Source organism: Phragmites australis, chromosome 24, assembly GCF_958298935.1.
Source record: "Phragmites australis chromosome 24, lpPhrAust1.1, whole genome shotgun sequence".
Classification (NCBI taxonomy): Eukaryota; Viridiplantae; Streptophyta; class Magnoliopsida; order Poales; family Poaceae; genus Phragmites; species Phragmites australis.
The window spans coordinates 1,948,860-1,971,573 of NC_084944.1; the positions used below are offsets into that span (position 1 = coordinate 1,948,860).

A 22,714-nucleotide genomic window follows, 5' to 3' on the forward strand; every position below is an offset into this window, starting at 1 on the left:
GTCAGCATTTTACCTTGTCAAACAGGCAACTCTTTCCTATTCATGCGGTCATACCACAGTTCGGTTCTCTATATTAGCCGTCCGAAAGATAAAGTGATAAACTGGTTGATACCATATGAAAGAACAATACCCCTCTGGTTCTTCTTCAAGGACTTTGCAGCTGCACGCATGATGCTCAAGCAGAAGAGTCTGTTTAAAGACAAGGTGTTTGTTGCACTCTCTGAGGAGCCTAGGGATGGCCGGTCCATACTGTCTTGGGTTATTGATCATGCATCTGAAAGCGCAGAGATCATCATCGTCCACATAGTAACTGCACCAAACTTTGGTTCGTTATGTGCAGTGCCTTGTCCTGAACTTGATAGTTTGTTGTCAGTAAAGGAAAAGATAGTTTCTTACTATAATCTTTAGTTGCTGGCCTGGTGTGATTTTTTTTTCTAAACTATTATTTCTTGTTGCTAATGTGTTTCCAGTGTATTATACGTAGCAAAGCATTATCATCTTACCCGATTCTTTTGTTTTGCTGAAGAAAGCAGACAGCAAATTTTGGACAGCTACCTAGATCAGTGCTCAAGGAATAAGGTGCATGATATTAATTTCTATTTCTTTATTTGGTCTATACTAATCTTATGTGGGAAGGTGCATTACACAGTCCAGGGACTCTAGGTATGCTATATATGTGTGATTACACAGTGTGAATATAAAACTGAAGGAAAAAAAACGAAGTGCCAAGTTACTGAGTAAAGGATAGTTACGGTTGCTGTGCAGTGTAGTTAGAGGAATCTTTACTAATTCTAGTAAGATTTTTGTTACAGTTCCATACAGGATGCTCACAGTTAACTGTTGCATCCAAAATTATATATAAATAGGTGTTTTTGCAAAGCCGCAGCAATACCAAACGGAGCCTAAGGGTGAAAATGGATATTCTTTTATGTGCAATGTCCAGCTGCTGAATCCAATGAGATGCAGGCTTTGATGAAAAAGTTCTAACTGGATAATATTTTCTCTAGCATTATTAACAATGCAAAACCAAAGCCACCTCAGGTACAGCGCATCTAAATCATAACACATGGCATTAAAGTTGTATTATTGCATAAAAGGTAAAAAGGACTAGACTATGCTGATGAACATGTTGAGATACCCTCCTAAGTTGGAATGCTATATTGTTATGGGAAGTGTTGAATTTTGCTGTGGAAACATGTTTTGCAAGTTTCAGTTCAATTCTGTTATGCTGAATTGGGGGCATATTTATTTGCTGCATTTTTTCGGTTTTTTGTAATTGACTCATCGTATTTTTAAGAACTTTAGTCAAATTACCTTTACTTCAGTCAACTTCTTTTTTACATTTTTTCGTGCAAAAATAACTTTAATTTTGTCATGTACTGATTGAAAATGTTAATACCCCAGCTTTACATTGACTGAATAGTTTCTGTTTAACAGCAAGTAAATTCCTTTTTCTGCCTTGGTTAGGTAAGAGCTGAGAAACGGGTGTATCTTTATACCAAGATAGATGAAGGCCTTCTTAATCTGATAAAAATATATGGGGTCACTGAACTTGTTATGGGTGCAGCAGCAGACAGACATTACAGGAGGTCTCTCTCTGTCTATCAGTTTTTAAAATTATGGTAGATATTCAGGAATGATCTGCAAAAAGATACTGTTTTGCTATTGTCCAGAAAAATGAAAGCACCGCAGTCTCAGACAGCAATGAGCGTGATGCAAAAAGCCAATTCACACTGCAACATACGGTTTATTTGCAATGGAAAGCTAATACTTTTCAGGTAGGACTCTAATCACCAAATGGGCTGTTTAGCCATGGTAGCTTTGGTTCTCTTGTGTTGAGCTTAAGCTATACAAGTTTTTGCTGCTATTTCACATAGCTAAAAAATCTTCATAAAAGTCTAGATAATCTGAAAACTTGCAATAATCATATGTACAAGTTCCTGTGCAAGCATTTCTTATTGTACAGAGAACCACATGACTGATTCCGTTTTTTAATTAAAAATGTTCTTCTACTCCATTTGACTTTGTATAATTTATTCAAGACATCCTGTCCCAGAATCCAAGTATTTATTGGAAAAATATGTGATTCAGTATCATAACCTTTGCTATTGACAATGCAGTACACTGCTGTACATAGCTCACAACCTAAAGGATGAAAAGTTTTCGATAATCTAGAGTCTAGACCACAAGAAACTTATCCTAGGGCATAACTCATGGCTAAATGAACATGTTTAGAGTTAGCATAAGATCATGCATTTCTTTATATATTGTAATCTGTAGATGTCATCAGTAAATCTTCAAGTTATGGTTGAGTTGGCACTTAATTTAATATGCGATTAAAATCTTTGCTTACAGTTATCTATATTCTATCACTTAACATCTCTGTTATTTTTCCTCAGGTGAATGATTATTAGAAGCTTAAACAAATCTTTAATTTCGCTAGTTTTTTTCTTTCCTTCGCTTAAGTGGATGGAACTTTTCCAGGGAGGCAATTTCCTGCCTACTGACCAAGTCAAAATCAGCGCGACCAACTTCTGCTGTTCCCAAAATGGATCTTCAAAGTTTGCTTCAGATTAATTTAGAGGTAGTAACATTTTCTGGCATAATCAACTTACATTAGTTTGCTATATCGAATATTTATCTACTTGAGTTTTGGAGTTCCTAAAAAAAGAAAATAAAAGATCTTATTCATTGCATAGCATTTTAGCTTTTATCCACCCGATATTTAGCTATTCACACAGGATGAATGTGTGATGCTTATGAACTCCAGACATACCAGTTAAAGAGGATGCTTTGAAACTCATTAGTAAATTTCAGGAGCTACAAAAACAATGTGTTCTTGGCTTATGAGAAGGGACTGCTTCTGTTGTTAAACCTTACTTATTGTGTGTTGAACATTTTATTGACACCATGAGTCCATGATTTAGATAAAGAGTAGGAGCATAGCACTGGTCCTGAACTTTTACAAAGCTTTTCCTTAACAATCGCCAATTCTGTCCATAGGATAAAAGATTGGAATATATGTACATTAAGGAAATGGAACTAAGGAAAGAGGTAGAAGCAGAACTCTCACAACAAAAGGAAGAGACAGAAACTCTGAAGGAAGCAATGCTAGTGCTCCAAAATGAGCTGGATTGGTATAAATACCAATGGAAAAAGAATGCCAATGCATTGCAGGATGTAAACCAGCAGAAGTGCCTTCTGGAACACCGCATATCAGAGTCAGACTCTATTGCTAGCTATCTAGAAGAGAGCATGAGAGCTTCTGAATCTCTTGTCCAGTCACTAAACTTGGAGTACAATAAAGTGAAGCGGGAGCGAGATGATGTGGTTAAAGAGGCAAGGGACATGCGTATAGAGAAAGAGCTCACCGCACATTGTGCCTATGGAGTGATGAGCTCCGGGTTCTCCTTGATGGAGTTGGAGCAGGCTACCCAGGATTTCAGCAGTTCACTGAACATTGGTCGAGGTGGATTTGGATCTGTCTATAAAGGTTTTCTCCGCAACACTACAGTAGCTATAAAGGTGCTCAATACCGAAACCTTGCATGCCCAATCACAGTTCCAGCAAGAGGTGAAGTGCTCCTTTCACTAATTTGTAAAGGCATACAGCATTGCATTGGCACAACAGGAAGTAAGAGTGAAGCCAACGAGTTCCATCGTTCTAATTTATTTTTGCAGGTAGCTATACTCAATAGAGTGAGGCATCCAAACCTAGTCACCCTTATTGGAGCCTGCCCTGAAGCTTCAGCCCTCGTTTACGAGTTCTTACCAAATGGAAGCCTGGAAGACCGACTCAACTGTGTTGACAACACCCTGCCTCTCACTTGGCAGGTGCGCATCCGGATCATCGTGGAGGTTTGCTCTGCACTGATCTTCCTTCACAAGCACAGGCCTCATCCCGTTGTGCACGGGGACCTCAAGCCAGGCAACATCCTCCTTGATGCAAACTTGCTGAGCAAGCTCAGCGACTTTGGGATCTCCCGTCTCCTGCTGGAGTCTAGTGTCACTGGCAGCGATGCACACTTCACCTCCCAACCTATGGGCACACCAGCATACATGGACCCAGAGTTCTTCGGCACAGGGGAACTGACGCCACAGTCTGACACTTACTCCTTCGGCATTACAATCCTGCGTCTCTTGACCGGAAGGGCGCCTCTACGCCTCACAAGGGTGGTGCAGAAGGCACTGAACGATGATGACCTGCGCTCTGTGTTGGATCACTCGGCAGGTGATTGGCCGCTGGTGAAGGCAGAGCAGCTTGCACGCATTGGGCTGCGGTGCACGGAGCTTAGCAGGCAGAAGCGCCCTGATCTTGAACGCGATGTTTGGAGGGTGGTTCAACCTATGATAGAGGAAGCTCCTTCCCCATTGTCGCAGTCTTTTCGATCCGTCAGCAGTGAAAGTGGTACAGCTCTTACCACGCCATCCTACTTCCTTTGCCCAATCTCTCAGGTATAATGTGTTTCTGTTCTTTAGGTACGACTGTTTGAACTGCCGTCAGATAGCTAACTTTCTGCTATTGCCTATTTTCAGGTGATCATGAGAGATCCTCAGGTTGCAGCAGATGGCTTCTCCTATGAAGCTCATGCTCTTAGAGATTGGCTGGATAGCGGGCGCAACACATCTCCAATGACGAAGAGAGCTCTTCCAAACCGTGATACCGTCCCCAACCACGCACTGCGTTCAGCCATCCAAGAATACCTCCAACAGAACAAGCTGCAAAAGCTATTTGCACATGGGTAGCAGCAGGCCATTGTTGGAGCTTCAACTGTGTTCTATCGTAGTAGCTTGATTTGTGTTGTCCGCCAACTGATAAGCTTAATATAATCGAAGTTAAGGCATGCCATTTGAGTTGTAAACTCAAGCGGTGCCACATAAAAGTCCCTTTTATGATTTGTACGTGATGGATCACGTAATTCTGGGCTATGAAACGATTGATTACGTACTTATTTTATCAAATGGTTGGTATGTCAACTGCTTTGATATGACGATAAGAGTTAATAAAGCTTCCTTTATATAAAAAAAAGAATCGGTATCTTGAAGTTGCTCCATGTGGTGATCGTCCAGCTATCGATTCTGATGGAGGTCTTCCCAGTTTCCTCGTCCATGGCAGGACGGCGTATGCCACGAACATCCAAGTCGACGAAACTGAGGCAGCGTTTTCCCTTGATGAAGGCAATGCCACGACAAGGCTTTGGGCCTCCCACCATTCCCGTCGTTGAGGTTGAGCTGCGCCATTGGCAGCGGCAATGGCACACCACGGAACGGAGAACGTCGCAGAGAAGGACGCCGCGCCAGAGATGGACCCAGCCCATGGTGCCGTGCCACCTTAGCCCCCCAGCGTGATCACCGTGCTTGTCACATGGCTGAAGAGCCGACAAGCGTTCTTGGGGAATTGGACTGGGAGGGAACTCCCTCTGTGGCGCCTCCAAAGACACCTCCATGGATGTCCCAGCTCCAGATCTCTGGCCGAAATAAGTTGAGCAGGAAGCCTGTGAATGACTGCAGCGGCGAGCGCGGAAAGAGTCTCCAGGGAGGCGGGCGGTCCATCCCTGCCGCCACAAAAACCATTCAAACTAGAGCAATCTATTTTACGGAAATTGAATATTCCTACGAAACCAAAAAAAATTATGCGGTTGATCAGCAAGAGTTACATTCGATAATCTTAACCATGGAGGAGGGGAACAAGTTAAGGTACTCATGATTTTTGTTATTGCTCTGTCAACTGAATTCGATAATCTTAACCATGGAGCCAAAAAGATGGCTTGCGTAATGCAACGGTTGCACAGATACGGATCGATTGTGTAGCTGCTAAAATTAGTTTGGCGCTCCGTTTGATTGTTCCTCATCGCTTGGAATACATATCTGTTTATTTTGATCCTTATCGACCGGTCTACGATCGCTGTATCAAATACTTTTTTGTTCTTAATATAAATATACGTAGCTCTCTTACATATTCGAGAAAAAAAAAACTGAATTCGCTAAGTTGCATACTTGGCTTGCCTCCTTGGTTCTCATACACCATCCCCGTTGTTTTGGGTGAGGAGGAGAATTAGGATTCAGAGTAAAAGCGCCCATACTTGAAGTTAACATTTCTAAGCAAAAGCCGTAAATGGATGTTTTGTCAAAGCAACTTGTAAAATGTCCATCAAACCATACATTATCAGCTTTTGCATAGAATGGATGCCTCTCTTAATTCCCTGTTTTCAGCCTGGTTGCAAAGTTTTGTATAGCACTTCTTCTCTCTCCCTCCTTTCTTTCTCTTTTTTCCTTTTTGTTCCTGCCTCCAATTGTACAATGCCCCCTTTCTGCGTTCTTATAATTCTCTTAATAAAGGCTTTTAATAGCGGAGGATTCCCCGCTGTCTCTATTAAAAAAACAAATTTAGAGTTGAGTCATAGTTTTACTCTATAACTAAGTGATCATAACACTACATATCAGAAGTAGTTTTACTCTATAACAAAATGTGCTTAGCTGTTACTTTTCTTGATAGGTTCTTTTGGTGAATTGAATCGACCCAATCTGTTGTGATGTGAAGATCACCGCTTCTAAATTTTATCATTATGTTTCCCTGCATGGCGGAGAGTAGTCCTTAATAAAGTTTAACGATTTACTAGATGTTTCTGTTTTATGTAATGTTGATTGTGTACCGATTGAAACATCACTGCCAGGTGCAACCTGTATGGAAATTGCCCGGAGGTTTGCAGCTCCTCAATTTATATCCCTTGCAGCTTCCAGCCTCAGAAAAGCTCAGCAGAAATCACTTGCTTCGTTGCCTATTGTCATTACTACTGGCAAGGCAGTCAGCTGGAGCGGCTTCTCAGCAAAACCAGCTGGTGGAGACGATGCAAAGCCCGGAGAGATGGCTGCTCAGGGCAATACACTTGAATCCGTCGTGCTCCAGGTACTGGAAGGCTTTGCTACAGCTTATGGACGCGTAACCTTTTTTTGTCCCGAATTACTGGTCCATGTACATTCTAGCTGCCGACGTGTTGTTGTAGGTACGATTAACAACTGTAGCATGCATTGATGCATTTTACTTTGAGATAGTTTGTACTTGCAGTAATGTTTTTGCCTTTCGAAACGGATACTAGCTTGCAGGAGCATTGTTTCCACCAAGTTGGCACGAGCATCGGTTCAGTATTGTAATCTCTATTTCTTCTTTTTTAGATGTGTAATCTCTATTTCTACCTCATCCCTCTATACGAGTGGCTTGAGAGTTAAAGGGTGTATTTGATTGGTTGAAAGATGTTAGAATCGGATGAGATCATCTTGGATGAGGTGGTATAAGTAGAATGTATGGTTAGTTATATGAGAAAGTATAGAAATACGTTTGGTTGGATGTATAGGATGATACGGTAATGTGTTTAGTGTTTAAAAATCATATATTATATTCCTGTATAACTTAATTATTTTATAATAATAATAATTTTTATATTTGTTATTATCAATAAACTATACTAATTAGTTCTAATTATTACTAATTTCAGTTAATCATAACATAAGTTATCAATAGTTATCACTAAATACCTATAATAATAATTAGTTATGGTTAATAACATCTAACTTTAACTAATGTTTAACTAAAAATCCCTAGTAACTATTAATAGTCACTAATTATTATTACGAACGGTAAGTGATTAACGGAGTTGACAAAACTACGGCGTTTGATCGATTTTGCCGTATGGCTTAACATCTTCTTGGTATATTTTAAAATTTTGAATCATCTTATCTTAGATAGAATGATACATTTAACGAACTAAACATCTAAACGTACTTAGATTACTCAGATCCTGTATGACCCTATGTATATATGGATTGGTTTAACCAACAAACAGATTCTAAGAGACTGCTTGTAGAAATAGATGGAGAGATACAGGTGAACACCTCATCCCTTACGAGTTGTAACCTGCACGCATTTTCCATGAAAGCCAACGCAACAGCCCGAGATTCAAGCTCAGCAGCCTCACGGCCTCCTTGCTTCCAATGGACCCTGGTGACGTGTTGTTAGCACTCTCATCTATGACTTCATCTTTAAGCACTTTGTCTAGAAACAAGTACCTACCCAACCAAAACAAAACACGCCGAGAACACGTAGACTTCATCCGTTGTTCTTGTCAGTCTGATGGGTAAGTACCACTAACTTACAACTCTTAAATTCCAATGTCACTGACGATAATCAGTCATGGTTAGTGGTTGATGAAGATAGTTGTACTCTATCTCTTAAAAATTAAATTCTAGATTTACTTTTCCTGTGTCTTATCAAGATGAAATTTAGATTTGCTTTTTTTATCTTATCGAGACGACGAGGTAAAAAAAACCCAATGACACCCACATGCCCACGCGGCACGCCACCGCATGCCGAGGCATCGCGGCTCGCCACACGTCCTTCTCTCCCGCGCCAGCCTCCCTCATCTTAACTTCACCAGCTCCCTCGCGAGCCTAGACACTCATCCTCGCTCTCCACTCGCCACCGCTTCCAGCGTCCAACCAAACCGGCGCGCGAACGACAGCAATATAGTTCTCGGACCACCACCGCGCGCGGCCATGTCAGGCGGCGTCGGCCCGATGGTGGGGGGCAGCATCACGCTGCCGTCCACGGGCGCGCCCTTGCCGCCGCTGCACCCGACGCCCACTTCCCCCACGGCGCGCCCGCACCACCACTACTACCTCTTCTCCATCAAGCAGCTCAACACGCTGGGCGCCGCCGCCGTGCTCGCCTTCTCCACCACGGTCCCGCTCTCGGAGATCGCCTTTGCCGTCCTCGTGCCCCCCTACCTCCTCGTCCTTGCCTGGTTAGCCTTCCCGCAGCGGCCCGGGAAGCCCAACCCGGCCGCGCCCGTCTTCCCGGGCTTCGGCGGACGGATCCGCCTCGCCGTACACACCGCGGTGGGGTTCGTCGTCGGCGCCGCGCTCCCGGCGCTCTACATCGTAGACGGCCTCCGGGCCGGGGACACCGCGGGGGTGGCCGCGGCGGCCCCGCACGCGTTCCTCCTCTCCGCGCAGGTGTTCACCGAGGGCATCACGGCCGCGTGGCCCGGCAAGTTCTCCCTGCCCGTCAGGGCGGCGGTGCCCGTGATGTACAGCGTGCGCAGGATGTTCGCGGCCTCCGAGTGGCTGCGGCAGGAACTGCAGAAGCGCGACGAGCTCGGCCGTGGCCCGGCCGTGGCGCCGCGGCGAGTGGTGGCCGGCAGGGCGCTCGCAGCCGCCAACCTGGCGTTCTGGGGGTTCAACCTGTTCGTGTTCCTGCTGCCGTTCTACCTGCCCAGGGCGCTCAGGAGGTACTACCTCGGCAGCGACCATGAGGACGACGGTGACCATCACTTGCGCGAGCAGCAGCAGAGTGAAGGGAAGAAAGATTCGTAGATCAGGGCTAGAGATGTTTGTTCCTTATTTGTATGAGCGGTGTCTGTGCTTTCATTATGTATCCTAGTTTCCTTGGTTTACCGACCTTGTGCCCATAATCAAGTAAATATATACTATCAAGTCAAGAATCACAAGCCCTCTACTACTAGAGTTTACTGTACTAATGGACCCGACTATATATATACACATATAACTATATGTATAGGCATATGTATACATACATACACATATATATACACACACGTATATATGTAATTTTTATTTTTCAAAAAAATTCATGAAAATGTCGAAATAAATATTAGTTATATTGATAAATCGGTCAAAAAATCTAAAAATTTAAATAAAAAATATATAAAACTCAAAAAATATAAGAAATATTTTTAGGTTAGTATTACTTTCATCTACATGTTAAAACTATGTGCACATATAAAAGTACTACTGTTTTCACTATAATTAATTAAATGTGTTAAACATTGATAAATTCATAAATAAATATTGAAATGCATAAAATTTGTGAACTTATTTTTTTAATCTTCTTTTATCATGCTCTGTACACCAAAATAAAAACGGGCGCGACGTAGGTACGCCAATCAAACTAGTTATCTAGAATCAGTCAAAACGGCCCGTTTGGACAGGGCTGGGAATTATTTGAAAACTCTTGAAATCTAGTACATCAAAACTACAAGTTTAAACTTAAAGTTCTTATAGTAACTATTGTGATCCACTTAGAGTATGTTTGTTTCAGCTGAGAACTCTGTTTATTTTAGTTAGACTAGTCAGGGATTCTGTTTATTTCAGCTGAGGATTCTGTTTATTTTAGTTAGGGATTCTAGTTAGGATTCTGTTTATTTCAGCTGTGGATTCTAAAATACAGTTTATAAGTTGTGGATTGTAAGAAGTTAGATTGTGGATTTAAAAAACTTTGATGAGCGATTCGATAAAATGGACTTTCATAATCTATAAAAAAAAACTTATTGGTTCTCAGATCCAACAAGCGAATTGTAAAATTCGAAGTCAAAACAAACAAACTCTTAGACTCGAAAATGATTACAAATTTGAAGTAGAACCTAAAAAATCTTACAGCGATCACTCTAGTTCAAACAAGCTCGATAGTGATTTGAATGAACAGAAGAAATAGACATAAAAAAAATTCGAGCTAGTGAACTTGAACATGGCTAGGAGTAGAAATGGACGAGTTGGGAGGACTTGAACATGGCTAGGAGTGTACACCTACACCTCCTAGTCTCCTACTAACTGAACTAACTCGGTTCCTGACCATCGGTGGAGTAGAACGGGCCTTTTGCGCCCACACTTGCATTCCTCCTTTTGGATTTTGGACTGAACTGGACTGGACTGGATTGGACTCTAAAAGAGTTACTTTTAGAACTTCTAGCAGATTTTAAGGTCAAAAAATTCTTAAAAATCTAGAAAAATTCACTAATATTCTTCTCATGTGTCTTAATAATATCTAAAATTATTTTAACCCTAGGTTACTTGATGAAAAAGTAAGTTACTTTGCAATGCTTCATTTATATGCATTTTTATCATTTCATATGATATTCTCTTTTTAATTCAAATTGAATTCAAACAAATTATGTTTGAATTCAATTTGAATTAAAAAGAGAATATCATATGAAATGATAAAAATGCATATAAATAGAGCATTGCAAATGAACTCATTTTTTCATCAACTAACATAGGGTTGGAATTTTTTTTTAGATATTATTAAGACATATGAGAGGAATATTAGTGATTTTTTTTTTCAGATTTTTAGAAATTTTTTTAGGCCTTAAAAATTTCTAGAAGTTCTAAAAGTAACCCTGTTTGGAATTTTTTATTTATTTTAAAACATATATGGGGTATTATCGGTGACATGGGAAACGGGGGTCTCCGAGTCCTGAGGTCAGGACAGTAGAATGCCACGTGGCGCCTAACCGGGCGGGCACACGGGGTTGCTTGGTAGCTGCCCGGTGGACCCTCCCCACAGCACCTGCTGAAAAGCGGGATGATGACGACAGGAGCAGACGGGGTCGCGTTTTCAACCCCCCGTAACATCAAACTGCAGCTCATGATGGTTGCTTTCCATTTATGGCGTCTTGGAACTCGTGCCATCCTTTCTGGGCACGCCAAGTCCCCCCTGACGATATAAAAGGAGGCGGTGCATCCCGACAGCGGGGGCGGGTTCAGAAGACAACGGCTTCTTAGGATCAAGTCTCGCGAGTTGAGGAATACCAAGATAAGTTAACAAAAAACAAGATACACGAAGCTTTAGATTTAGATAGAAATCCTTGTAACACAAGAGTTGGGTATTTAATGTCCAAGGACAGCAAAATTATGGTGTGATAACATAGGAGCTAAGTATTTCTTTCTGCTAATCCCGTATTTCATGCTCGTACTAAACACATTGAAGTTGATTACAATTTTATACGGGAACGTGTGTCTAGAAGGTTATTGGAGATCGATGTTGTTCCTTCTGGAGATCAAATTGCAGATGGGTTTACCAAGCCACTTCCTATAAGGAATCTAGAGAATTTTAAACAGTATCTTAACCTAGTACGGTTATGATTGAGGAGGGCTATTAGAGATATAGTCAGGTTTGTTTCCATTGTAAAGAAATCTCATGTATATCTCCTTGTACCGGATAGAGAGGTTTAGGAAATCTTGTTTGTAACATAGCTTGCCGGTCAAGGATGTAACTTTCTCTGTAATCCATGGCTGGGGATTTTCCAGCGCTATATAACACGAAGGCACGCACCGAAACGGTGCACTGCTTCCACCATATCTTCCGCACCTCTAATTTATTTCAAATAGATCTGGTTTGGTAACAATGTATGAACTGAGTAACAACAAAAAATAAACAAATTATTGCATCAACAGGAAGAGGGAGTGAATATTTCAGCTAATGCAGTTCATCCTGATGTCATTGCATCTAGCCTTTTCAGGAACAGAAATATTGCCAATCAATGGTATTTTCTCAAATCTTACAAAAGATTATAATTTGAAAGGGGAAAATGTTTTATGACCCTGCCAAACCTCAATAATCGGTAGCTGCTGGAATTGGAAAACATGTACATGGACCTCCTGTTGCAATAACATTTCTAACTGTTCTTGTGTGTGCTCTTCTACTCTTGCAGCTCTACTAAACTCCATCGGTAGAATCGTATGTAGAAGCGTGGAACAGGTATGCTTTCACCTCTTATTTTACAACGGTTTTATCGGTGGAACATGCATTAATCCCAATTAACTTGCTCTTATCTCTCTTAAGGGTGCTGCAACGACGTGCTATGTGGCAATGCATCCTCAACTGAAGGGGATAAGTGGGAAATACTTCGCCAATTGCAATATAGCCAACCCAAGCTCGCGAGCCTCCGATCGTGCGTTGGCCAAGAAGCTATGGCAGTTCAGCTTGCAGGCAGTGTCTTCTTGACCAAGTGCTAGTACGAACTAGCGTTGCAAAGACTTGTTATCCTGAATGTGCATATGTCTTTTCGCCATGTATATGTACCTTTTCTTTTGAAATTGCGAGGTGTAACAAAGATCGATGCAAGCTTTAACCATTCAAATCTCTGCCCCGTTCAAAGTTTCAAATCAGCATGTTCCGTTTTCTGAAGGCACGCAAAACAAGTCGTATTTTTTATCTTTTGGGCCACGTATCCTTTTGCAGCTGGAGCTTGGAATCAGGTGTGAACCACGCGGCCTGAAAAGTCAGGCCCATAAGACCATCTTTAACCATATTTTTTTAATTTTATTCCTATTCCGATTTCCTTTCCTGTTCTCGTTCATTTTATTTTCTCTCATCTCCAATAGCTTTCTTTTGAGAAGAATCGTGAAGGGAAGGAGAGAGAATCCCGTTCTGAAGGGAATGACCTTGGAAATCCCTTCATGACGAGAACCGTGAAGAGAAACCGTTAGAACACTAAAGGGAACGAAAATTCAGTCGTGAAGAGATTCTGGATCTTAAAGGAAAACCGTTGCAGATGCTCTAAAACCCGACCACCGACGGCGGGTTTAGGTGTCGGCACGGCACGGGGGACCTGGCCCTTGCCATGCGCAGCCCGCTGCACGCGTGATGTCGCCGTTGAAGTATGGAGTCATCAAGAGTTGATTTGCGAGTTGCGACACGGCATGAACACGGGAAACATGACGATGGCGTGCGTCAGGAGCTGAACCTGCTGGTGACCCGCGCCACACGAGCCCTCTCCCTCGCGCCTCTGCCGGCGTACTCTCTCGTTCTGCATTTGTCGGTGTATTAGGAACCAGGGGTCCCTAAGTCCCGAGACCGGGCCGGCCATCTGCCACATGTCACCATCCCGCGAGGTCCACCCTGCCGGATAAGAAGAAACTAAGTCCCGGGGGAAGGTGCTCGGGCCCGTAGCCTCTAAGTTCCCGAGCACCCCAGTTCCCCGATGATCCGTAGAGTCCAAGTACCGGGAAGGAAGTGCTCGGAAGGGTTCTCACTTACCCCCGAGTACTGTAGTCCCCCGATGATCCAAACACCGAAGTGCTCAGGAGAGAGTGCTCGGGGCTGCACGTGGCAGCCCCCGAGGACTCGGTTCCCCGAAGGTCTCACCCAAGTACTCGGGAGAGAGTGCTCGGGGCTGCACGTGGCATCCCCCGAGGACTCGGTTCCCCGAAGGTGTCACCCAAGTACTCGGGAGAGAGTGCTCGGGGCTGCACGTGGCAGCCCCCGAGGACTCGGTTCCCCGAAGGTTCACGCAAGATCGTCCGACGACCCGAAGGGTCCCATCGTCGGGGTGTCAGCCAGTCAAAGGCCCAATGCCGCATTTAATAGGCACACGCGGCCTGACATCCTGACATTCTCAGCTGCCCACGCCCCAGTGTCAGACCCTGCCATGCACTGGCAGGGGGGGCGTGGGTCCATTAAATGCACGGGTCCCGTCCCGTTTCATCCGGGTGCCTCGGGATAACGTTGCCAGAATCGAAGCGCTCCGCCTGCCACCCTGCCCTGGCAGAAGAACAAGACAGGGTGGGCGCACCAGGCACCTCTGAGGCTGCCCGGTGGGCCCCTTAATGGCGCCGGAGGGCATCCACAGTGGTGGGTGGTCGGATGCGCGCCGCATTTTTCCACTGCCCCTGTCACTTCGCCAAGACGGAATGATGACGCCTTTCTCCGTGGCACCTTGGCACTCGCACCCCCTCTTTCCTATTCAGGATATGTCGAGGTCGGCGCGCCTATAAAAGGAAAGGATGGAGAACACGTAAAAAAAAGTGAAAAGAGGAAGAGGACGCAGACGCTCACAGAAAAAAGCCCGACAACGCACACGCTCGAACCAGCTCAAGCCAAGCTAGAACACGAGAGCCTCAAGCTCTCTGTAAATAGCTTACCCCTGTAACCAAATACATCCTTGAAGAATTCCCTTCAAGAAAAGATATAGCACTCACACAGGAGTAGGGTGTTACGCCTTCGTGCGGCCCGAACCTGTCTAAAACCCGGTGCACCCATCTTTCTTGCACTAGGACGATCATCTCCCACCACCAGCCGCTGCATTTATTTCCGCTTCCATCTATTTCCCAAACAAGCTCGTTCAGGATCATCCCCCCGGCCGAATCTTTAAAAAGGGGTCTCTCGGGATCCCTGCGACAGGAGTTCATCCTCCGACAGCATTCGATCAGTGATCACCACCCGAACATCGCACATCTAGCTAGACGTGTCGTTCGGGATGCTGTTTTAAAGGAGTTGATCCAACTATTTTTTAATAATAGAATAAAGAGTTAATTTTACAAATCCACCATTTTCTTAGTCAAATTGTCATGAAACCACCATAAAATTATGGATCATAGACCCCACTAATAACTTAGACTCCCTTCTTATAAAACTACAATTTTGTTGAACTCCCTGTTCCTAACCTGGTGAGACCAACTTATCAGCGTCATGAAGAAGAAACCACAGCTGTTTCTATCACCATATCATCATGTGCGCACACCACGTAAGCAAACCAACATGACTGTGTGGGCGCCACATAAGCTAGTCAACTTGGTCCATTAGTGCTGTAACTTTCCAATATGGATCAATTCTAATCTCATCTTCAAAAACCTCTGCTAACCAATCATTACTAATCCTTGAACTATTATTAGTACTCCCACACTTGTGTGGCTCTACTAGTTTCCTAATTCTTGAACTATTATTAGCACTAATGCAACCAGTCCAAACAACTATATTGGCTTGGTTATGTGGGGCACGTTCAGGATGATATGGCGATAGAAATAGTTAGGATTTTTTTTTCATGATGTTGATAAGTGGGTCCCATCCAGTCAGGAACAGAGAGTGCAACAAAACGGTAATTTTGCGAGAATAAATCCTAAATTATTGATGGGTCTATGATACAAAACAAAATTATAGTGGTTTTGTCCTAATTAGACTAAGAAAATGGCGTGTTTGTGAAATTAACTCTAGAATAAAGTACACATCACAGTCTCTACGCCCTTTTTCTTTATGAAAAATCTCGATGTCCTTGGATGTATCCCGTAGTTCTGCTCCGTACAGCATTACGCTACTGTAGCTGCCGGCTGTAGAACGAATTTTCGTTGGTCTGTGACAAGTTGCCTTAACTCTGAATGGATTCCTGCATCATGATATAATTTTATGATCAAATTAAGCAGGATAACGATTGCATATACGTACGCTTCTTTTTTTCTTCTCATTTTGCAGTTAGTTCAAGCTCTTACTTGCTTTATGTGTGAACTTTCCAGTCGCAGACGCTCATTTGTTTGTTACTAAACGACGACGATTGTGCAAATCAAGCATGAACTGACTATGTGTGTGCGCCATAGTGCTATATATGTAAGCAGATTTGAATAATCTATTGCGATTGTGGTCTAGTACTGTAGTTAGCTTATCTGGTGACGCTTTCGCAAGTGAGCATCACCAACTACTTGAAAGTGTTGCCTTACTTGGGAAATTTGTTGTCACAATGCCATTGCATCACCAATGTCATCATCCTTAAAATATCATGCCTGGTTATTGAGAAATGTGTTGTCCAAAGGCCATTGCACTAGCTGACGTCATTGGACCGTCGATGACCGTGCAGAAAAGGGGTGCAAAAGAAAGAGAGAGAAAACCTATAGTTAGTTTCTTCCTTCTAAAAGATATTACAAACGTTTTATTTTTGTTGACCTTTTTTAGTTTTTATGTTTAAGTGCTAGAGACATGTGCTCAGAGATATTTTCTCTGATTTTTGAAGGAAGATACGTTCTTGGTTCAGATAAGATCTGTGGTACTACTTGACAGAAAGTTGACAAGTTGGAAATTTATAATTACGGGACTTGACAATAGGGTTTATCTAAATAAAGCAAGAATCACTGCACACATTCTCTCTTAATAATCTTTTCTACTAGCTAGCGCACTGTGTAAAGATCTCGCATCCTGTCCGTAAAAATAACCACACCTTTTCTCCCTTCTTATTGCGACCAAATTAAATGTATCCTTCAGGTCAAAAAAATTCGAATCAAATGTTTGTCATTTCTTTTCTTCCCCCATATCTAGCTTAATCCACCAAGCTGAAATATCTTAGTCGTTAGTAAACTATAGATCGACAGGTACATTGATTCATCGAAGTACAATAAAATTGGATTCAACACTTTGGGTAAGGCAACTTCACTCAAGCTATGGACATATGAGCTATCTTAATTGTTCATCACTTTCTTCCACCTTATATTTATCTATACGTTGATTCTCTTAGCTAACTTATAATTTTTTTCACCTACTATTTTTAGCACGAATTTCAATATAAATAAATAGTCCTGGTAAACACTTTCGTGAATAGTTAAGTCAGCTAATCTGGCTATATATATACACTACACATGGATGTAGCTGAGCTTGACAAGATCAAAAGATCATCTGTTTGGGTCGTTTCAACTCGGTGTCACTAGCTAATCATCACACCCAAGGCCGTAACATTGACGCATGGTCGGCCGTCAAAGTCCACCATCTGATCAATCCATCCGACTAGGACACCACACGGCATTTGGCTTTGATAAGTTTTCTTTTCTTTTCTTTTTTTTTTTTGCAAAGGGGGTGACTTCATTAGATCAAAGGTATCACAAAGATATTACCACCAGGACCTAGGCTAAAAGAACACACAAAGAAATCACAGATCCAGCCACCATCACTCTGAGTGTTATCTCTGATCCATCGTCACCGAACATAGCCGAAATCCGCATCGACAGGAAAGGGCCATCAAAGGTGAATAGATTTTTTACAGCCACTACGAGAAACATCCTGCAACCAAGATATGCTAAAGATGCTAAACTCTACAGGCAATCCCATCGGTCGAAAACAAACCCGGCATCGTCGAACATGTCAACAACTCAGAAGGAAGACCCATTGCCTCCAACGAGCCCATTGTCGACCTAGATATAAAACTCGCAATCCTTCTCAGAGGTACAGCACAAACTTAACCCAGCACTACTGGCAGTACAACGATGATCAGGTAGGCCACACACATACACCTACACATACCTAACACATACACCTACACATACGCGTACACATACGCACGACAAAGCGCCCGACGGTGGCGAAGCAGAACGATCCCTCCCGACAGAGCATGAGACGTCCCAAAATAGCCCGGCGCCCGGTAGCACCGATCCGACACCGCCTTCCACACCTCGCCTCCATGTCATCGATGCTGGCCATCGCACCGAGCCATCGCGCCTCCATCGCTAGCCAGAGTGTTCAAGATATAGCTAGATACATTAGTTTGAATGTTTGGAAATCTAGATCTTGTGCATATTTCAAATATGGAAAGATATATATCTTGTAAACAAACCCTAATTCTTGTATGGCCACACCGATGGCTGTTGCTAGCCCTATTTAACATGTAGGTGGGTACAGACGAGGTACCTATGCTTGACCTAATTTTACATGGTAATCAGAGCCGTCATTTCCTCCTAAACTCATCTATGGTTAGCTCCTTATCTTCCTCTTCCTTGGCCTCATCTCCTCTCAGCCACCTCATCACATAGAAGTTGATGTGGACCATCATGTCCTTTGGAAAGCACATGTTCTTCCTACTCTTCACGGTGCGCAACTCATGGGCTTCCTTGACGGCACGACGGTTTATCCGCTCGAGGAGATCGATGGCGGAAAGGACGACAAAGAGAAGGTTCCCAATCTAACGTATGCAGCGTGGCTATCGCAGGATCAACATGTTCTGGGTTACCTCCTCTCGTCGCTGTCCAGGGAGATCCTCACCCAAGTGGCGTCGCTCATGAGTGCGTCCACGGTGTGGAAAGAGATTGACGGGATGTTTGCATCCCAATCCCGTGCACGTGTGATAAACACACAGATTGCGCTAGCTACGACCCAAAAAGGCACCATGCCCTTTGCAGAGTACGTCAACAAGATGAAGGCCCTAGCTGACGAGATGGCGTCAGCTGTGAACCGCCTTGATGATGAGGAATTGATGTCCTATATCCTTTCCGGCCTATACCTTGAATTTAATCCCTTGGTCTCGGCCATTGCAACTCATGTTGAGCCCATCACCATGGACGAGCTCTTTGCCCAGATGGTGGGCTTTGAGACTCGCCTTGAACTCCATCAAGGAATTCAACAGAACCAATCAGCCAATGCTTCCTCACATGGTCGCGGCAATAGAGGCCATGGCCGTGGCAATAGAGGCCGAGGTCGCGGCAATGGTGAAGGTAGATCCAATGCTAGCTACTCTAACAACTCTGACACAAGACCACAATGTCAACTTTGTGGTAAGTTTGGGTACACCGTCATCAAGTGCTACAAGAGATTTGACACGTCCTTCACAGGAGAAGAAAGGAGTGCCGGGTCTACTACCACTTCGTACGGTATTGACACAAATTGGTATACCGATACCAGAGCCATTGGTCATATTACAAGTGAGCTGGGCAAACTGACGGTGAGAGACAAGTACAATGGTAATGATCAAGTCTACACCGCTAACGGTGTAGGTATGAAAATTAATCATATTGGTCATAGTACTATTCGTACCCCTAGTCATGATCTTTATCTAAATAATGTTCTTCATGTTCCTAAAGCAAGCACAAATTTAGTTTTTGTTCATCGTCTTACTACTGATAATAATGCCTTCTTGGAATTTCACCTTGATTTATTTTTTATTAAGGATTAGGCTATGAAGAAAACCCTTCTTCACAATCGATTTAAGGGTGGTCTCTACCCCTTGTCAACCATTCCATCCAGTTCGAGCAAGCAAGCCCATGGAGCCATCAAACCATCTACTACAAGATGGTATAGTCGTCTAGGTCATCCATCTTTATCTATTGTTCATCAAGTGCTTAGCCAAAATAACCTTCCCTTTTCTTGTGGGTCAAATAAAGAATCTGCGTGTGATGCTTGTCAACAAGCAAAGAGTCATCAATTACCATATCCCAAGTCTTCTAGTGTTTCCAAAGTTCCTTTAGAACTTGTTTTATCTGATGTCTAGGGTCCTTCTTCAGAATCTGTTGGAAGAAAGCAATACTATGTTAGTTTTACTGAAGACTACGGTAAATTCACTTGGATTTATTTGCTCAAACATAAATCTGAGGTTTTTTTTAGCATTTTCATGAGTTTCAGAATCTCATTGAAAGACTCTTTGATCAAAAGATTATTGCTATGCAAATAGATTAGGGAGGCGAATATCAGAAGTTGAATTCTTTTTTCCAGCTCATTGGTATTATTCATCATGTCTCTTGCCCTTATGCCCCCAACAAAATGGTTTGGGTGAACGTAAATATCGTCACATTGTTAAAGTAAGTTTGTCTCTCCTTGCTCATGCATCAATGCCTTTGAAATTCTAGGATGAAGCTTTTCTTAATGCCACCTATCTCATTAATCGTCTTCCTAGCAAAGTCGTTGATAACACTACAACTTTGGAACTCTTGTTTCATGACAAATCTGATTATACTCTTCCTCGCACCTTTGGTTGTCCTTGCTGGCCTAACCTTCGCCCTTATAATTCCCATAAGCTTCAATTTCGATCTAAACAATGCACTTCCCTTGGATATAGCCCCCTTCACAATGGATTTAAGTGTCTTGACATCTCTACACGTCGTGTTTATATTTCTCGCAATGTTGTTTTTGATGGAACTATCTTCCTATTTGTTCATCTCAATCTGAATGTCGGTGCTCGATTGACCTATGAAATTTTGCTTTTGTCTAGTGCCTCTCACAGTCCATCATCTATTGCTCATGGGGGCGTATAAGTAGATGATCAATCTCTAATTAATTTGCCTTTAAATCCTGCTAACTCCTCTTGTGAGCATGTTGCAGAAATTTCTCTTGAAAACAATGCTGAACAGGGACAAAACTCTGAAGAACATGCACCTATATTTCATGAGAATGGTGTGCACAGCAACCAATGCATGGTGGCGCATGCACCGAGGATGATCCTGTCTGCGAAGGAGAAAATGTGATGCCTAGCGTGTTCGGCGTCCCAAGCAGATCTTCTGCCACGTCTGACCAGCAGCAACGGGGGATCCTAGGAGCACCCGGTCAAGTATGTGATAGGGAGGCGACTGAGCGGCAGGCGTCCTTGACTGAGCTTGGGTATGACACGTCTGCGCCTGCAGTAGATCCTGCGCTTGGCGTCCCTGATCAGGCTCTAGCAGCGCATGCACCTTCTGCAACAAACTGGCCTACAACAAGACTTCAACAAGGTATTTGAAAGCCAAAAGTATATACTGATGGCACGTTGAGGTATGGAAATTTTACTGTCACTGGTAAATCAAGTGACCTTCAAGAAGCACTAGGAGATAGTAGATGGAAACGATTATGGATAATGAATTTTTGGCTCTTATGAAAAATAAAACATAACACTTAGTTCCACCAGCTAAAGGGAGAAATATTATTGATTGCAAGTGGATTTACAAGATTAAAAAGAAGGCAGATATAACTATTGATAAATATAAAGCACATCTAGTTGCAAAAGGTTTTAAACAATGTTATGGTATTGATTATGAGGATACTTTTAGTCCTGATGTGAAGGCTGCTACTATTCATCTTGTATTGTTAGTTGCAGTCTCAAGGGGATGGAGTCTACACCAATTAAATGTGCAAAACACGTTTCTTCATGGTGTTCTGGTGGAAAAAGTGTATATATGACAACCGCCAGGCTATGAAAGCAAGTCTATGCCTTACTATGTATGTAAGTTAAATAAGATCTTGTATGACCTTAAACAAACACCAAGAGCTTGGTATTCCAGGTTGAGTACAAGGTTACAAGTACTTGGGTTTACTCCATCTAAGACAGATACACCCTTGTTTTTCTACAATAAAGAAAAACTCACTATTTTTGTTGTAGTCTATGTGGATGGCATTATTGTTGCCAGCTCTTCTTCAGATGCGACCTCAGCATTACTTCGAGACCTAGAGAAGGACTTTGCACTCAAAGACTTGGGTGATTTACATTACTTTTTTGGCATATAAGTAAAGACGACAACATAAGGGATTTTAATGACACAAGAGAAGTATGCTATGGAGTTACTCAAGCGAGTAGGTATGCATACATGCAAGGAAGTAAGTACATCCATGTCTGTTTCAGAAAGATTATCAATATCAGAAGAAGAGATGTTGCGGCCAAAGGACTCAACACACTATAGGAGTATAGTTGGTGCCCTTCAGTATCTAACCTTGACACAGCCAAATATATCTTTTTCAGTAAACAAGGTGTGTCAGTTCCTTCATTCTCCCACTTCATCACATCTTACTGCAGTTAAGAGAATTCTGAGATATGTTAAAAGGAACCTTGGGTGTTGGACTCAGGATAAGCAAGTCATCTTCCATGTTGGTAAGTGGATTTTCAGATGCAGACTGGACTAGTTGCCTTGATGACATGAGATCTACTGGGGGCTTTGATGTATTTCTGGGATCCAATTTGATATCCTGGAGTGCTAGAAAGCAAGCAATTGTGTCAAGATCTAGTACAAAAGCATAGTACAAATTATTAGCTAATGCAATAGCTGAGGTAATGCGGGTACAAACATTATTAAATGAACTTGGTATAGTGCATCCTTCAACAGCTCATCTTTGGTGCGATAATATTAGTGCTACATATTTATCAGCTAACCCTGTTTTTTATGCAAGAACTAAACATATAGAAGTTGATTATCATTTTGTGAGAGAACGTTTTGCTCGCAAATTACTGGATATTCAGTTTGTGCCAACAGGAGATCAAGTTGCTGATGGTTTCACCAAGCCTTTATCAGTTCGCCAGTTGATGGAGTTCAGGCGCAATCTCAACTTAGGAAGTTAAGATTGAGGGAGGCCGTTGAAGATATAGCTAGATACATTAGTTTAAATGTATGGAAATCTAGATCTTGTGCATATTTCAAGTATGGAAAGATGTATATCTTAT

The 22,714-nt window shown here is 42.7% G+C and overlaps 2 protein-coding genes and 1 non-coding gene across 7 annotated transcripts; all 3 read left to right on the forward strand.

The window, feature by feature from the left end:
* On the forward strand, positions 1-5,027 carry LOC133908071 (U-box domain-containing protein 70-like). 5 transcript variants are annotated; one of them, XM_062350193.1, is made up of 8 exons: positions 1-325; positions 527-579; positions 1,468-1,589; positions 1,674-1,778; positions 2,467-2,584; positions 3,004-3,573; positions 3,681-4,454; positions 4,536-5,027. In XM_062350193.1, exons 1-8 carry the CDS (start codon positions 43-45, stop codon positions 4,743-4,745), a joined length of 2,235 nt encoding a protein of 744 aa, XP_062206177.1. In that variant the 5' UTR covers positions 1-42; the 3' UTR covers positions 4,746-5,027. The 5 variants fall into 5 exon arrangements, with proteins under 5 accessions (XP_062206177.1, XP_062206178.1, XP_062206179.1 ...); XM_062350194.1 differs by having other exon boundaries at positions 7-325; positions 2,485-2,584; positions 4,536-5,026; XM_062350195.1 differs by having other exon boundaries at positions 185-325; positions 531-579.
* Positions 5,028-8,456: 3,429 nt separating this feature from the next.
* LOC133907521 (uncharacterized) lies at positions 8,457-9,473 on the forward strand. The gene has a single exon (XM_062349575.1). It carries the CDS (start codon positions 8,550-8,552, stop codon positions 9,366-9,368), a length of 819 nt encoding a protein of 272 aa, XP_062205559.1. The 5' UTR covers positions 8,457-8,549; the 3' UTR covers positions 9,369-9,473.
* A 9,299-nt stretch (positions 9,474-18,772) lies between these two features.
* Positions 18,773-18,911, forward strand: LOC133908111 (small nucleolar RNA Z247). Its single transcript, XR_009908083.1, has one exon. It is a non-coding gene; the product is annotated as a small nucleolar RNA Z247 (small nucleolar RNA).
* Positions 18,912-22,714: the final 3,803 nt, after the last annotated feature.

What these genes read in the sequence shown, in the direction of transcription:
- LOC133908071 (XM_062350193.1), top strand. Translation starts at nt 43, where the DNA reads ATGCGGTCATACCACAGTTCGGTTCTCTATATTAGCCGTCCGAAAGAT. An exon ending in ATCAGTGCTCAAGGAATAAG is followed by an intron (nt 580 to 1,467) that starts GTGCATGATATT and finishes TGCCTTGGTTAG; the next exon opens with GTAAGAGCTGAGAAACGGGT. An exon ending in GCAGACAGACATTACAGGAG is followed by an intron (nt 1,590 to 1,673) that starts GTCTCTCTCTGT and finishes GCTATTGTCCAG; the next exon opens with AAAAATGAAAGCACCGCAGT.
- LOC133907521 (XM_062349575.1), top strand. Translation starts at nt 8,550, where the DNA reads ATGTCAGGCGGCGTCGGCCCGATGGTGGGGGGCAGCATCACGCTGCCG.